This window comes from Ctenopharyngodon idella, chromosome 20 (assembly GCF_019924925.1).
Source record: "Ctenopharyngodon idella isolate HZGC_01 chromosome 20, HZGC01, whole genome shotgun sequence".
Classification (NCBI taxonomy): Eukaryota; Metazoa; Chordata; class Actinopteri; order Cypriniformes; family Xenocyprididae; genus Ctenopharyngodon; species Ctenopharyngodon idella.
The window spans coordinates 9,225,578-9,243,644 of record NC_067239.1 but is presented as its reverse complement, the minus strand read 5'-3'; the positions used below and the strand labels follow the sequence as shown (position 1 = coordinate 9,243,644).

At 37.0% G+C, this 18,067-nt stretch overlaps 1 protein-coding gene across 3 annotated transcripts in view; it reads right to left on the bottom strand.

The window, feature by feature from the left end:
- Positions 1–2,564: 2,564 nt before the first annotated feature.
- The window catches only part of cnksr3 (cnksr family member 3), a 39,807-nt gene continuing 24,304 nt past the window's right edge, over positions 2,565–18,067 (bottom strand). For 2 of the 3 annotated variants that reach the window (XM_051875543.1, XM_051875545.1), the window contains exons 5-13: positions 16,164–16,205; positions 14,056–14,175; positions 13,908–13,967; positions 13,688–13,756; positions 11,829–11,975; positions 8,696–8,823; positions 7,198–7,385; positions 6,415–6,501; positions 2,565–4,612 (exon numbers count right to left, since the gene is read on the bottom strand). In XM_051875543.1, the coding sequence (XP_051731503.1) occupies positions 4,320–4,612; positions 6,415–6,501; positions 7,198–7,385; positions 8,696–8,823; positions 11,829–11,975; positions 13,688–13,756; positions 13,908–13,967; positions 14,056–14,175; positions 16,164–16,205 (1,134 nt within the window). In that variant the 3' untranslated portion in view covers positions 2,565–4,319. Of the gene's footprint in view, positions 4,613–6,412; positions 6,502–7,197; positions 7,386–8,695; positions 8,824–11,828; positions 11,976–13,687; positions 13,757–13,907; positions 13,968–14,055; positions 14,176–16,163; positions 16,206–18,067 lie in introns of all 3 variants that reach the window. The other variant, XM_051875544.1, reaches the window with a different exon arrangement.

The following is an 18,067-nucleotide window of genomic DNA, read 5'->3' as shown; positions in this document are numbered from 1 at the left end:
GCACTATTGCATGATTGCACAGATGATGATCATAAAGAGACATTTTTTTTTTTTTAACATGCTACGCTTTGGGATATCTCGTTTACTTTTTTATTTAGGTAATACGGTGTTATATTGTAAAGTAAATAAGAATTATGTGCCATGTTCAGCAGTATTTTGGTCATCTATATATGAAAACATTTACTATGTATAAAAGTATGGTAACATAAGTAATATAAAATAAGTTCTTTATACGATAAATGATAAAGTGGATCTGTGATTCATATTTTCTTTCAATGTGTAGCCTTTTCAAGAATATTTTGGATGGATTTCAAAGTTGTTTAGAAAATTATTACAAATTTAAATGTATGATCTCTCTCTCTCTTTTTTTTTTTTTTTTTTTTTTACAAGATACCACTGATTTCAAAAATGTCTTTTGATGCATGCACAACTTTTTTATTTTACTTTTAAATACCACATCCATGTGAAGAAATTGGCTAAACTAAGACAAATTGTAAACAATTTATAAAATAAATTACAGTTTTTTAATTGCTTTGGCGCAATTTACACAAGCAATTGGTACATTTTCAAAACGCTTAGTACAGATAATCAAAAATGCACTTTTTTTTAAACATTTCAGCATATTTTCAATTGTATTAGTGCAATGTTTCATTCACAGTAACTGCCTTTCATAAAGCTCTTACTATCAAACTTGATTTGCATCTCTTCTCATTCAGTTTAATACATTTGTCTATTATTTAATCCAACTTAATGGTTAATCAATGAATCATGATACACCTAGGCCTATAGATTTCTATAAATATTGATTCTATAGACATAGTTTCTATAGAAATTGTTTGCAATTTCCGATATGGATAACTAAATGTAATGGATTCTTTTTACATATGGAGTGCTGCAAGGGTCTGTTTTAGGCCCTCTACTATTTTCAATATTTCAATATTTTCAAGAGAATTTGAACATATAATTTAATCATCTTTACAATAGTTACCTATTAAGTTCCGTATCAGTTACAAAGTGTTGCTACTGACCTATAAGGCCCTAAATGGTTTAGCTCCTGCGTATTTAACTGATCTTCTATCGTTGTACAATCCATCATGCTCTTTAAGGTCACAAAACTCTGGACTTTTGGTAGTACCTAGGATATCTAAGTCCACTAAAGGAGGGAGAGCATTTTCACATTTGGCTCCTAAACTCTGTAATAGCCTTACTGATAATGTTTAGTGCTCAGACACAGTCTTCTAATTTATAATAAATATAGATTAAAGACATCTTTTTAGCCAAACATTCACATAACACACCTCATAACCTTGTACTCCAATTATATCAGATCAAAAGCATATGATATGTACATTTTCTATAAGATTTGAGTGCCTTGGACCATCCTTAATTGCATATGATATGTATTTCTTGAAACGTTATGAACAGCAGCTACGCTAATTATTTTTCCTTTGGTTTCTGTTTCTTGCTCGGGATGCCCATCTAGAGAGTACGCCAGCTCCAGTTTGGATCCACCCTTTTCCGAAGATTTCAGATGCCCCAACACCTGAAACCAACTCCTGCGAGGGCTTCAGATGACGCCAACTCTGAATCAGCATGCACCACTGCCAAATTTTCTTGTAATAATTGCTGTAATGAGCTCATTATTTCTGCCTAAATGAATACATGATGTTAGCTAAGTACATGATTTGTATTATCTTAGAACTACATTTTTGACATATGAACATTTCTTTGACAGTCATCTCTGATAACAGATTATTCTAAATTGTAATGTAGAAACATGCATTTTCTGTAAAGCTGCTTTGAAATGATATGTATTGTGAAAAGCGTTACAAATACATGTGAATTAAATTGAAAGTGAATACCATACCACCTGTGATCCAACTCAAACAACAGTGGGTAAGGCTTGTCTTGTTCCACATTCAAGTAATAAATCGATTTGTGCTCTCTTTCAGAGAGAGGGTTGTCACCTAACCATATGTAATTGCCTATTGGAGCAACTTTGCTAATATTGTAAACTGGAAAAAGGTTTGGCTATTGCCATATAAATACCTTATTGTGAACAAAGTTAAAGAAGTATCTTTCAAATTAAATCACAGATTCTATCTAGTGAATAGTTTACCTAAAGAAATTCAAATCTGACATTGACACAATGTGTAACTTTTGTAATATGCAAGATGAAACTATTGTACATTTATTTTGCTGTTACACAAAAGTGTAGTTTGCGTATGTAATTGATTTTGTGTACTCTCAATTTTCTTTATTTTTGAAAAATGTATTGTTTGGTTTCGTTAATACAGATAAAAATTCTGAAAAAGAATTTTATCTTAAATTTTATCTTAAACTTCTCCTGGCTAAGTAGGCTATCATGTTAAAATTCTCCAATCATAAGCCACATTTCAAGGCGTAGAAATGTGAGAAAAAGTAAGATATGTTTTTGTTTAAACAATTTGAATGCGACTCAACAGTTGATTCGCTTTCTGAGTCGCCGAGCGCCCCCTGGAGGAAAAGCATAGGCTAATGGGAAATATTAGCTAAGCTGACCGCATTTGCTCCACACAAGAATCCATGGTATGAGAGGATTTTCCCATTTATAGCATTCTTTATTAACAGAGTTTGACAACATAAACGAGCATCAAGTAGTATCCTATCTTGCTCAAAACTATGACTTGCTCTAGTGTTACAGTAGTCTGTGGTTTTAAGACTCGAGCTTTCTTGTTTATCAGTTTGTTTGCATCTGATACTGTTGAAATGATTTAAGCATAAATAAAGTTCGCAACAGAAGACCATTTATATCATGTAAGACAGTCAGTAATTTGCACACTGAAATGCAAGTTAGTAAAGTAAAAAGGGTGTCAGACTTTATTACTGTGCTACTGTAGCACAATTGAAGTCTTTTGAAAGCAGACACTTCACGCTATGAAATGGCTAAATCTACTCACCAGGGTTCTCTGCCATTCAGAGTTGAATTCACATTGCCAATTCCTGAATTTGAATTGAGGTAGCAAACGGGATGCAGACAGCCTATGTAATTTGAATATGAATTTAAGGAAGTCAAATCAAAATGGAATGAGCAGAATAAACTGTATATTATACAAAAAATAAAGTAGCCTATAACACACACAGTACCATTCAAAAGTTTGTGGTCGGTAAGATTTTTTAATGTTTGTAAAAGAAGTCTCTTATGCTAATCAGGGCTGCATTTATTTGATCAAAAATAAAAACAGTAATATTATGAAATATTACAATTTTAAGTTACTATTTTCTTTTAATATATTTTAAAATGTCATTCCTGTGACGCAAAGATGAACTGTCAGCATCCTTACTCCAGTCTTCAGTGTCACATGATCATTCAGAAATCATTCTAATATGTTGATATTGTAACATATTATCACAGTTAATAACAATAAAATTGTTAAAAGAAACAGAGATACATTTTTTTTTTTTTTCAGGATTCTTTGATTTGAAATAGAAATCTTTTGGAACAACGTAAAGGTCTTTACTGTCACTTTTGATCAATTTATTGCATCCTTGCTGAATAAAAGTATTAATTTCCTTTAAAAAAGTTCTTACCGACCTCAATAAAGTGGTGCTGTATGACAAAATGAAAAACTTTTGACTGTTAATTTGAAAGTGCAGAGTGAGAAATATGTCTAATCAGTTGAGAATATTGTATATTCTACTTATCAGCCATGATTAGTCAAATCGTCTTGGACCATTGAAATTATTACTTTGCATTTCAGTAAATTCAGCTTCCTGTCATTCCAATTCAAAGTCCATTCCAACTTCCTGTAGAGCGTCAAAAGTTCAATTTTAAATTCTGAAAATTTCCCAAACATGAATCATACATTTGGTATTTCACAAGAACTTTCTTGCCTTATTAACATGTCAATGTGCACATTATTAATGAAGGACACTTATTTAAAAAAAAAAAAAAAAAAAATCTTGCCCATATCTTCTCTATATTTCAGATAGGAAATAGCTTTAACTTACATAAGGCATATGTTTAAAAAAGAGAAGCTATTTAGCAAGTGGAAAATAAGTTGGACCAGTATCTATAATATACAATATATGCACAAATTAAATAACTTATGACACAGTTCCAAGTGAAAATCCTTTTAAAAACCTGATTTATCAGAGGAATAGAGTTTTCAGTAGTCTTTACTGCTGATGAAACCTTGAATAAAGTAACAGGCATTACACCGAGGATGTCTTTAATACTGGCCAAACTGAATTTCCACAGATCCTGGTCTCAGATCCTGTGGAACATTCCAGATTTTAAATGATAATACTGCACACGGATGGCAGACAACCAGCGGCATTCAGTGTGTGAGCAGCTTGAGTCGAGCGATCCAGCTGCTGAGCAGTGAGGGTTCTGAGGGTGGTCTCTTGGAAGATTTTGTTGCTGGCTTCCGTGCCACAGCTTCCTGGTAGGGTATGGTGGCGCTGTCGTGTAGGTCTGCATTGATGAAACACTGGCTGCCGCGGATGTGGTCGACCCCTCGGACGAGTTGCCGTTCGCCTGTGGGCCGGTAGGGCAGTGGGTAACAGGGTGACTCTTCTGAGATGGTGGGGATCTGTTCGTTACTCAGATACCTGTGCAAAACCTCCTCACCTGAGGAAAGACAAGAGACATCATCTAAGGATGGAAACACTTTTAATGAGAGATATTTTATCATAGTTGGGAAGCTTTGGGAACAATCTTCAGCTTTGGGGAAAGTTACTTTTAAAAGTAATCTGTTACAATTTTGCATTAGTTACATTACTTTTTTACTGTGTTGTGTTACTTTTGTGTTACTTTTTCTGACCTGACTGAGGCTCACTCTCTTTCAGGCCCAAATATATATATCTATATCTATATATCTATATATATATATATATATATATATATATATATATATATATATATATATATATACACACACACACACACACAACCCAAATTCCAGAAATGTTGGGACTTTTTTTAAAATTTAAATAAAATGAAAACTAAAAGACTTTCAAATCACATGAGCCAATATTTTATTCACAATAGAACATAGATAACATAACAAATGTTTAATTTTACAATTTTTTGCATAAAATGAGCTCATTTCAAATTTGATGCCTGCTACAGGTCTAGTTTGGATGGGGGCATGTTTACCATGGTGTAGCATCTCCTCTTCTTTTCAAAACAGTGTGAAGATGTCTGGGCATCGAGGTTATGAGTTTCTGGAGTTTTGGTGTTGAAATTTGGTCCCATTCTTGCCTGATATAGGTTTCCAGCTGCTGAAGAGTTTGTGGTCTTCTTTGATGTATTTTTCTCTATAGGTGAAAGATCTGGACTGCAGGCAGGCCAATTCAGTGATTTCCAACAACAATGTCAAATTTGGACTCGTCTGACCATAGAACACTTTTCCACTTTAAAAGTGGAAAAGTCCATTTTAAATGAGCCTTGGCCCACAGGACACGACGGCGCTTCTGGACCATGTTCACACATGGCTTCCTTTTAGCATGATAGAGCTTTAGTTGGCATCTGCAGATGGCACGGTGGATTGTGTTTACTGACAGTGGTTTCTGGAAGTATTCCTGGGCCCATTTAGTAATGTCATTGACACAATCATGCCGATGAGTGATGCAGTGTCGTCTGAGGGCCCGAAGACCACGGGCATCCAATAAATGTCTTCGGCCTTGTCCCTTACGCACAGAGATTTCTCCAGTTTCTCTGAATCTTTTGATGATGTTATACACTGTAGATGATGAGATTTGCAAAGCCTTTGCAATTTGACGTTGAGGAACATTGTTTTTAAAGTATTCCACAATCTTTTTACACACTCTTTCACAGATTGGAGAGCCTCTGCCCATCTTTACTTCTGAGAGACTCTGCCTCTCTAAGATATCCCTTTTATAGCTAATCTTGTTACAGACCTGATATCAATTAACTTAATTAGTTGCTAGATGTTCTCCCAGCTGAATCTTTTTTGTAGCAGGCATCAAATTTGAAATGAGCTCATTTAGTGGATAAAAGTGTAAAATTTCTCAGTTTAAACATTTGTTATGTTATCTATGTTCTAATGTGAATAAAATATTGGCACCATTTCTAAAAGACATTGGTCTTTTTTGGTACCGACTAAGCAACAATGTAAAAGAAAATTCATGATGTCGCTTTAGTCCACATTCTCCAGTACAACAGGAAAACAACTCTACATGTATTTCTAATCTGCAAAAACATTACACATGTTTACTGATGTCTGACCCAAATGAACTATGGGTATACAGAGATTACCCCTTAAGCTACTTACAGAGACAAAAATGCAAAGTGTACAGTGTTATCTGACCTTTGTCTGCATGTAATTGGGCTTGTGAAATGTTTACGCTGACAGCTGGAGATTAACTCGCTTCAGCTGTAGTTTACACACAGGCAGGTGTTGCACTTACCTTTCCTTCCAAGAGCCCAGGGTCTAGAGGGAGAGTCCGACACGCCCAGGCAAGTGTCTACTGGCATGGACATGGGACGTGGCTTTCCTAAAGCACATGCACAAAGAAAGAATCAGTCTAATTGAGTCCTTGCCTAAGGCATGCTGGCTAAGACATTTATTTAGTAACTTAATTTTCACTAAAAACTTGTGTCATTCAGATGGAATGAAAGTTACCTTGCAGTTCGGTAAGTGAGTCATGTTGATTCAGGAATTTCATTCAGAAAAGGATTCATCAGACTGATTCTGATAACTCTTGAGTCTTTTCAACCATTTATTAACAGAACTGGCTCATAAGAGTAATTGGACTAAACAGTCAGACTGATTATGATAACTCGTGATTCTGTGAGTCTTTTAAACCATTTATTAACAGAACTGGCTCATAAAAGTAATTTATCCATGAATTGGACTAAACTGTCAGACTGAATTTGTGATTTTGTGAGTCTTTTAGAACCATTTATTAACAGAACTTTCTCGTAAGATGAACTGGACTAAACTTCAGTCAATTACCAGCTCAATAGAAAGACATTTTCTCACCATAATATATGTGGTTTGTATCTGAAATATTAATTTGGTTTGCATTGGGTTGATAAGAATCAGATTTCTTAAATTTTTTTGCTGTTCAGACTACATGCTACTTAAACAAATTTGAGTTTGGATACACAAAAAATAATAAAAATGTATCAGTGTTTTGTATCAGTGACAATACTTTGGTGAAAGTACTTTTGGCCGAACAGGCACTGACCTCGAGATGGAGTCCGCTGTCTCAGTCGTGCTTGTGGGATGACGACCTCAGCTGGATTTACACTAGGTTTGCTATTGTAGTCGCTGATATTTGAACGCCGTCTACTAGCTAAATCCAGAGATGAGTTGGGCGACTCTGAACCTTTTGGTCTCATCTTCACACCTGCACATTCACTTGTCTCTGCATCTCTACAGACATACAGAGATATAGAAGCATTTTAGAGTTAACAAACCAAGGCCGCATTTTAAGGCTTAAGGCAGAAACAATTCTCTAAGATGGTGGATGAAATATTGTAGGCCTATTGGTAAAAAGTTCGTAATTACAAATAAAAATGACAGTTCTACCCAATATTGGTGTATTTTCACTATGCTTTTCTTTGATTATTAGAGCTTACGGTGCATTCAAGTCCTCTTGGGAAGTTCGTATGTACAATTTATGACTTCTGGTGCATTCAAGACCGCCTGGAATGTATTCGGCTGTATTTATATGCTAATCTGTGCCAAAACTGGAGTATACTTTGGGCTTAAAGGATTAGTTCACTTTAAAATAAAAATTAGCCCAAGCTTTACTCACCCTCAAGCCATCCTAGGTGTATATGACTTTCTTCTTTCTGAGGAACATAATCGCAGAAATATTAATAAATATCCTGATGCATCCGAGCTTTATAATGGCAGTGATAGGGATCAGTGTGAATGAGCTGAAGAAAGTGCTTCCATCCACATCCATTCATCATAAATATGTGCTCCACACGGCTCTGGGAGGTTAATAAAGGCCTTCTGAATTGAAGCGATGCATTTGTGTAAAAAAAATATCCATATTTAAACAAGTTATGAAGTAAAATATCTAGCTTCCGCACGAGCCACCTTCCGTACACAGAAAGTGTAAAACTCTTGCAGTTCACAAAGCTTACGCTACGTCCTATGCCCTTATTCAACTTACAGAAAAAGTGTAACTGACGTGACGCCAGTTTACACTTTCTTCATAACTTCAATACGGAAGGAGGTCTGGCGGAAGTTACATATTTTACTTCGTAACTTATTTAAATATGGATTTTTTTTTTTTTTACATAAACGCATCGCTTCGCTTCAGAAGGCCTTTATTAACCCCCCGGTGCCGTGTGGAGCACATATTTATGATGGATGGATGGATGTGGATGGAAGCACTTTCTTCAGTGCATACTCACTGATCCCTAAGACTGATAAAGCTCGGATGCGTCAGGACATTTTAATATTTAATATTTCTGCGATTATGTTCATCAGAAAGAAGAAAGTCATATACACCTAGGATGGTTTGAAGGTGAGTAAAGCTTGGGCTAATTTTCATTTCAAAGTGAACTAATCCTTTAAGGAGCATAATTTGTAGTGCTTATTGTGCCTTAGGAGGCAGCTGCCTATGCAGGAAGTAGAGTAAGGAAGTTCATGTTTTGAAACAGAGCCACAGTGTAATTTAATATGATTTAATATGAAGGCGATAAGTTATCAGAGAAACATATACTGACCGTGGGCTGTATGGCATGGAAGGAGGAGGAGGGATATAGAGATCTAAAATTGCAGGTTTCTCTGGCCGCTTGACAGAGATTTGCACAGGATTTCTGGATGACTGGGCAGCAGGCACATAGGATGGGCTCTAAAACAAACAAAGTTATTAGTCCCTCATTCTGCCATGTTTAAGATATATTTGCATAAGATAACTATGAAGAAAGCCTTGCTAAATTACATCTTACATAATCTTTAAAATGAGATTAACAGTTGGATCATTTGCACTCCATTTCAATCCATATAGACCTTTGATCTCAACACCAAATTACTATAAGACACTTTGTAGTGAAGTTTGTTTTCCCCATCTCAAGGCCCTGCTTTGTTTAAGACATGCCTATTTTTGATGAATGTAGACTTTCTTTAAGCCTTTAAGTATTGACTTTGCCAGGGCAAGAATGAACTTAAGTTCACATCATTCCAAAAGTACTGTTCTACTTTTGTAAAAAGAACTGATAATAGTCTTTATACGTAATAAGTTCCTGTATGGATTATCTGAATTGCATAAACAGATATTCAAAAGAACATTTGTTGGCAAAAAGGCCTTTCATTCATTGAAAGGTACATTATGTAAACTAGATTTTTACACTTCCTAAAATTTGTTTAGAGTCCTTGTTATCGCGCCTGCCTCCCATGCTGGAGACACTGGTTTGAATCCAGCTTGGAGCGGTGTGAGTAGAACCGGAAGGGTTTCATTGGTGCCACGACTCAGATTGGAGTGAGGTTAGGGGTGTGAGTGTAATGGAGGCAAGCTAGTAAGAGCTGTGTATGTAAACCTCACTCCCCTGGCCTCAAGAGGCTCACTAGAGACTAACACTAGAGGCTGTGTCTTTGTTAGTGCGCCCGCCTCCCATGCCGGAGACACCTGTTCAAATCCCGCTCGGAGTGGGGAGAGTAGAACTGGAGGGGTTTCGTTTGGTGCCGTGACCCGGATGGAAGTGAGGTTTGGGGGGGTGAGTATAACGAAGGAAAGCTAGTAAGAGCTGTGCATGTAAACCTCACTCCCCTGGCCTCAAGAGGCACATTAGAGGCTGTGTCCTTGTTAGTGCGCCCTCCTCCCGTGCCGGAGACACCTGTTCAAATCCCGCTCGGAGTGGGGAGAGTAGAACCAGAGGGTTTTTTTTTGGTGCCGTGACCCGGATGGAAGTGAGGTTTAGGGAGGGTGAGTGTAACGAAGGAAAGCTAGTAAGAGCTGTGCATGTAAACCTCACTCCCCTTGCCTCAAGAGGCGCACTAGAGACTGACACTAGAGGCTGGGTCCTTGTTAGTGCGCCCACCTCCCATGCCGGAGACACCTGTTCGAATCCCGCTTGGAGTGGGGCGAGTAGAACCGGAGGGGTTTCATTTGGTGCCGTGACATGGATGGAAGTGAGGTTTAGAGGGGGTGAGTGTAATGGAGGCAAGCTAGTAAGAGCTGTGCATGTAAACCTCACTCCCCTGGCCTCAAGAGGCACACTAGAGACTGACACTAGAGGCTGTGTCCTTGTTAGTGCGCCCGCCTCCCATGCCGGAGACACCTGTTCGAATCCCGCTTGGAGTGGGGCGAGTAGAACCGGAGGGGTTTCATTTGGTGCCGTGACATGGATGGAAGTGAGGTTTAAGGGGGGTGAGTGTAACGGAGGCAAGCTAGTAAGAGCTGTGCATGTAAACCTCACTCCCCTGGCCTCAAGAGGCACACTAGAGACTGACACTAGAGGCTGTGTCCTTGTTAGTGCGCCCGCCTCCCATGCCGGAGACACCTGTTCGAATCCCGCTCGGAGTGGGGCAAGTAGAACTGGAGGGGTTTCATTTGGTGCCGTGACCCGGATGGAAGTGAGGTTTGGGGGTGAGGGGGGTGAGTGTAACGGAGGAAAGCTAGTAAGAACTGTGCATGTAAACCTCACTCCCCTGGCCTCAAGAGGCGCACTAGGGACTGACACTAGAGGCTGCGTCCTTGTTAGTGCGCACGCTTTCCATGCCGGAGATACCCATTTGAATCCCGCTCAGAGTGGGGCGAGTAGGACCAGAGGGTTTTCGCCATAATCCAGATGGAAGTGAGGTTTAGGGGGGTGAGTGTAACGGAAGCAAGCTAGTAAGAGCAGTGCATGTAAACATCACACCTTTGGCCTCAAGAAGCGCATAAGAGACTACAGTCTTTAGCATCCTTGTTAGTGCGCCCCACCTCCCATGCAGGAGATGCCAGTTTTGAATTCCGCTCGGAGTGGGTCGAGTAGGTCCATTTACATTTGTTTGTGAAAACTCATCACCACAATTTGTAGGTGGTTGCTAAGGGGTTACTTAATGACCCAGTTCATTTTTTTCAGGCAAAAATCTTAGCCTGATTTCAGGTATCAATCATGTTCATAACACAAATCAAAAATAGCCTCAGCAAGTGAAACACTAATACATAAACTATTTATCTTGGATTTTTAGATTAATGTTTTTTTTTTTTTTTTTCATCAAACAGAAATCGTTTTTCCTGAGATGTAGTCTACAGTCTGACCTTTAAAAGAATGGCGAGGAGTTTGGGAAAGTCCGTTTGGACTAATATTAGCTACAGCATTTCTAAAATCAATGGCTGTGTGACATTTGGACCGGGAGTTTAATCAGGTGGAAACACACATCCTGATGTGAAACCCTGCTGCTAGTCCAGCAATCTTAACTGTTAATCAGCATAAGTCAGCTGTGGAAGATGTGTGACATAAATATGCATTTCAGAGGCAAGTTAATGTGTGTGGAGGGGAAGAAGTCTTTCATTGTTTTAGTTCTGCAACACCCATACAAACCCATCCACTCATGTTGAGACAATGAAAGTTCATGGAGTTTGTGCAAATGTGAAACACAGAGAAACACAGTGTAAAATAGCTCACAAGCTATCACTATTTGCATACTACTAACTATGAACAGTCTACACTAGTGTTCAAAAGTTTGGCGTCTGTAAGATTTTTTTTATGTTTTTGTCTGTAATGCTCACCAAGGCCTTATTTATTTGATCAAAAATACAGTAAAAAACAGTAAAATTGTAAAATAACAGTTTTCCACTTGAATTTCCAGCCCAAATCTAAACAGACAAAAAGTTTCCTGTGCATCTGATCTATAGGAGAATGAGGGCAGTACCTGGACGACAGGGGGTCTCCAGCGCATGTTCTTCAGTGGTGCCGGTGTGAAGCCACAGGTACCTGATGGCCTTTTCTTCACCGTCAGTGTCACATTCTGAGGATCTTCCCTGAGCTTTTCCACTAGATTCTTCAACTGCCAGCCCACCTGAGAAGTTACATTAGTACATCTGTTAATGGATGACTCTCACAAAACCTGTCAAAAACATGACAAGATCATATTTCACCCCAAAGTCAAAACTATGAAATAAGAAATATTTCACTTAATGAAAGTAAAGCCTATCTCCAGTACCAATTTAGGACCACTAAGATGTATTTGCATTGTGGAATGACGTTCATAATAATTATGCAAATTTCTCATTACTGTAGTACATTTTCATTGCTGTAATGCAGAATAAATATTGATATAGTATTTAAATTGTTGGTGTAAAATGTATTTAAGCCAGAGGGAAAAACAAATAATTCTGACATTTTGTGTTTTGTGCCTTTATCTCTGGTAACTATGACTTTCTCAAAATTGTTTCATTATTAATTGTAATTGCAACATTGTTTCTCTACTTGTACTTTCTCATAATTGCATATACTGTATTATTTACTTGAACAATTAACTTTAATTCTTACATCTGTATTTCTCCTAATTGTGACTGTCTCAAAATGTGACTTAATTTCAACTATATCTCACAATTTTATTTATTTATTTATTTTTTGCTCTGAGGCAGAAATGCCCTTGTGAAAAAGAACACTTTAGCATACTTTTAAAAAGCGTACTTATTATTAAAAAAATATAATTTAAAGAATATACTTGTCACGTCTGTTCTTGTTTCATGTTTTCAGTGGATGATCATTACAATACTTAAGTGCAAAATAAATATAATGATTTTGATTAATTTTATGTTATTTACAATTAAATTAAATTGTATCATAGTAAATTGTATTATAGTAAATCAAATTTGTTGAACTTAAGAGTGCTTTTAGGCCAATTTGTGTAGGATTAAGTATATATTTATACAGTATGTAATTTTATAACTACATTTATAGTCATTTAAATATGGTTACAGTACTGATGTACAGACAAGCATTTATGCTAAACTGAAATATACTTTAATGTCATTTCTACTGAAACTTTTATGTCATGTATTTAAATGTAACCTATTTGCAATTACAAATTTATAATGATAAAGTTGCAATTTAGTACATTTAAAATATATTAACTTTAATAATGTAATATCAAATAACACACTACAGTAAGAATTATAATCAAGTACTTTACACATTTTAGTATGTTAATCAAATTAAGTGTACTTCTTTAAAACATAAAAGATTAAATGAATAATTATTTAAAATGTACTATAAAGTAAAACTTTTTATATGACTTTATTACAAAGTGCATGTTTTTAAAGTGCACTTAAGTTTTTTTTATATGTACTTTTAAGATTTGAGGTATGCTACAAGTGCACATTCAATACAATTAAGAGCACTTCTTTTTCACAAGGGTGGACCTGAAATGAAACCTGGATATAAATGACCATAAATGGGGGGAAAGTTGATCCTACTGTAGCTGAGCAAATGTAATCTGAATAGCTTTATGCTGTACAAACACAAATGGTTCGGCACCAATCCAGTGCTTTCACTGTAAATATGAGGTGAATACAAAACAGCACTGATCCAAAATAATGATAAAGGTGTCCATAACAATATGGTTATCCAAAAGGCTTTTCAGCGCTGACATATCTCTCTCCCATGGATCAGGTTTACTCAGTCCAACACAAAAGCTTATCATCTTGCTTCCTTTCACTCTTTTAGACCAGATTATTTACCCATAATCCTCCTCACTATCATGTGACAGACGGATGGACTCACCACTGTTTGTCTGTTGACTTGTATCACCTCATCACCTGCATGAATCCGCTGAGTTCTGTCTGCTGGAGACTGAGGAGTGAAACAGAGACAGAATCAATTGAAGTTATACTCTGTTTCTTGTTTTATGGATCTTGGCAATCCATTAGTCACAGACTGTGAAGTGGTTTGAATGATGCTGGACATTGATACATTATTAGTGATTTAAAGAAGCTTGGCTCACATTTTCTGTGGTTCCGGTGATGACGTGCAGCCCATCGTAAGTGGATTTGATGTACATTCCCTTCAAAGAGTAAGCAAATAATATGCAGTTGTTATGCAACGAGTACAACAGTACCAGCGGGTAATGTGCAAAGACTGTTGACACTTACCAGTCCCTCGCCTGGTTTGATATTGGTGATGGGGACTTCCTCCAAACAGGTCATGTGAGTCTTCAAGGGGTCAGAGGTCATTCTCATGGTGGAGTCACAAATGCCAGTCAAAACCCGTGCCTTAAGTAAACAGAAAGATCAGTGTTGCAGTATTAAGAATTTATTTGGTCATAATAACTTAACCAGAACTTGGAAAAAAGTGCCTATGGTGATATTTTCACAAAATGATATTAAGCTGCTTCTTGCATATTTCGTAGTCTTGTGCAGCCAGACCTTCAGACTTATGGCAGAAGGTCTGGACTCCATAGCAGTTTTCATTGGCTAAGGACCGCCCAAAAGGACGTCTGATCGACATGTAAAGCAACCAATCATTAAGTCGATGTCCCTACGATAGCAGACCGGAGTGCATCTAATAAATTAATCATTCAAGAAGGTTGTGCAAGTTTCCCGCAACAATCCCTGTTAAAAAAAAACAGCATATGCTGGTTAGGTATGTTTTGAAGCATGGAAGCTGGTTGAGCTGGTTTATGCTGGTCATTAGCTGGTTTGAGTTGGTTTATGCTGGTCCTAAGTTGGTCCTAAGCAACTAGCTCCAGCTCAGGACCAGCTTAGGACCAGCACTTGACCAGCTTAAACCAGCTCATGACCAGCTAAGGACCAGCATAAACCAGCTCAAACCAGCTTCCATGCTTCAAAACATACCTAACCAGCATATGCTGGTTTTTTCAACAGGGATAACACCATGAACTTGACATACTTTTGAAAATCCAGTGTTTCGAAGCACTCATTATCACAGATATTAACACGACGGCTGTCTTTTTCCATGAGGGGGTTTGGCATCACGATGACAACTTCGCAACTCCTAAAGTATTTCCCATTTTGTGTGCCTTATACATCAGCCAACAGTCTGTGGGCATGATGTCTGAGGCTTATGCCGATTTCACATTGCACGATTTTAGGCCCGGTTTTTACTCGCCAACAAATTTAGTCACCCAAAAAACGGAGGCAACTCTGTGCTCGTTCACGCGAGTGACAATCACACACTGTGAATTATCAAAGATGCGAACTGAGAGAATCTACAGTGTGTTGCAGACGCCATGCAAAATATCTGGACCTGTCTGCAATTCAAAGTCCTGCTGTGTGAAATGTGTTCTGACTGAAAATGACATCGGCGATGACCTACAGCCAATGAGAGAGCAAGATACAGGGCAGCGGGAAGTTGGGGGATGCGTTATAGACCCATGTCTCCCCAACCATTTCCTCCTCCATAATCTTTTTTTTTATTTTTCTCCTTTTTGCTGCAAAATAGCACGCAGACAATTTGGATTGCAAGCTTCTTGCAGGCTAACATTTTTAATAATAATTCCAGTCTTGCGCGAGAACTCCGGTCTCACGTGTGACCTTGCGTTGTGTGTGTTTGGTTGTTAAACGTAGTTTGAGGACCAGACAGAGTTGTCGGTGATTCTTCCTATAAGTCAATGGGTCAACATATTGAAAAGTCAACATATTTTGGAGTGACATGAGGGTGACTAAAAATATGGCTGTATTGTGCATGATTATTGAAACTATTTTTCTATTCTGTTGACATAACCAAGGCCTTGAGGGATTTGATAAATAATATTAACCAAATCTCATAACTTATCAAATCTGATCCAATCAAATTCCAAAAGAATAAAATGAAGTATTTCTAATATTATTTCTCATCGATTATTCAGTATCTCTTGCACACTCTGCATATTAAGCTGAAGTAGGAGAATGTGTTTTGTACGTGTATTTTAACATTTATGCAAGTCTAATACTTTGCCCCATAGACTTCCAGTGTGCAATTTATGCTTGTTTTTACTATCTGTAAAAATTATTGTATTACATCCAGAACATTCCTTTGAAGGAGACTGCGAGATACTGTTATCTACCACAGGATGCTTCAGTGGTTCCTGAGGAGAACATCTCAACCGAACAATAGAAGTTGCTTCTTCACACTTACAATGAACCCAAATGCATCACAGACAACAGCTGAATCTCTGACCTGAGAGAAGTTTGCATGCCTGAATAATGTTGCTGCTTCAAGGGAATTCATAAATATACTGTGTGCAAGACTTTCTACTTACCACTTCTAATATCTTCTCCTCCATTTCAAACACTGTACAGTCCTGCAATTAAAAAGGGAGGATTCGCATGAGATGCCATGTTAGGTTAAGTTCCCACAGGAAAATATGGAATGGTAAACATGAAATGAAAATACCAAAGAAAGCATTTAAGAAATGTAATATAAGGATTCAAAATATGGAATGTGCTGACAAATAGATGTGTTTAATTATTATTTAAAGACGAGTCTGACGGGATAATTGCTGCAGAGTTTAAATTGTGGTGCTTGACAGCTGTGAGACTATGAAGAGCAAAAACAGAGCAGAGACATCGATCACAGTTATGAGCCGCCCATCCCCACTGAGACATGCTCACTAAAACCATATGTTTCTCTGTGCTTCAGGAGTCTGTGTGTAAAGAGACATACCATAATACACTACTATTCAACAGTTTTTGAAAGAAATTGAGGTCACATAACATTGATCATCCAACATTTATAATCTTACAAATGACTATTTATATTTCAATGAAAGTTCCCCTTTTATGCTTTATCGAATATTACCTTTCATGCAGTGTGTAATATAGCTGTCTGTGAATGTAATAAATAAAGTTAATGTCTCCCAAAAGAAAAAAATTGACTCTGAACCGCCTAAACAAGTCGTCAGTAATTCCAGTCTCATTTCTGTGACCTGCATAAGTAACGCGGTAACATTTTTGCATAATGCCCGCCTATGGTCTTCATTGGCTGCCCGTGAACAACTACTTTGACCATCACTTTGACCCTGGTTTGTGTGGTTTATATTATGTCGAGAAGACACTGATGTGTTCTGTGCTGTAACAGCAAATTTGTGTTATTTTACTTCAAAAGTTTGAGGATGTGAAGAATTAGTGGTTGGAATTCATTTTTACGATACCTCAGCAGTATAATCCCAGCCTTTTGTAGTTTCCTGTCATTTTACTGATGACTGCTTTGTAAATCTCAGTGAGTTCAACAAGGGATTCGCAAAATGCTCGTCCATGAAAGATGGGTCAGTACCCAGTTTATTTGGACCAACTTGCTTCTCAGAATCACAACCTGTAAGTATGAATAATCATTGTTTTTTTTGTTTTGTTTTTTTCCGTTAGCATACTGAGCTCTGATTGGTCAGATGGTCCAGTCTGTTGTGACTGGTCTACCACGTACAAACGTTAGCCAAGCACAAACGTAAATGACTGATAAAACATTACAGTTTGTAAACAAAAATCTTTGATCCATTCTTATTGTCCAAGTAATAAGAATAGCAGATAATTTGCATTAATCATCACAATTGTAGGTAATAATGGGCCCACAGCTGATTAGCAGAACTATATTACAGTAAGAGAACAATAAGGTGAGTTAGCCGGTTAGCCCGATAACTAAAGCTGCACTGGGATTACACAACATAACACACAAATCTACGTATTTTGAACACTCGATAGAAAATATAAAAAAGAGGGGTTTAAAGAGACTGAAGTGCTTCGAACAAATCATTTGAGAATCATAACCCCTAATGCTAATAAAAATCTAATAGTGTTGTTTTAGTATTGATTTACTATTATATTTTTGGTAATATTTTCAATCAGATTTTTTTGTTTTCACTTTAATTTTAGTTAAAGTTTTAGCAATTTTGTTGTGTGTTTCATCATTTTTAATAGTTTTTTAATGTCTATGTAGTATTTATTGATTTCATGTATTAGTTTTGGCTCGTTTAGTTTTAGTTGTTTTAATACAACTTAATGAGATGCTTAAACGAAAATGAGAAATATTGACTTGGCAACTAGCTGAAATACAATAAGTTTAAGGTTTTTTATATTTTATTTTATTTTATTTCAGTTAAAGTTTATTTTAAATAATGAAAACACATTTTTTAATGTTTGTAGATTTAGTTTTAGTTAACAATAATAACCC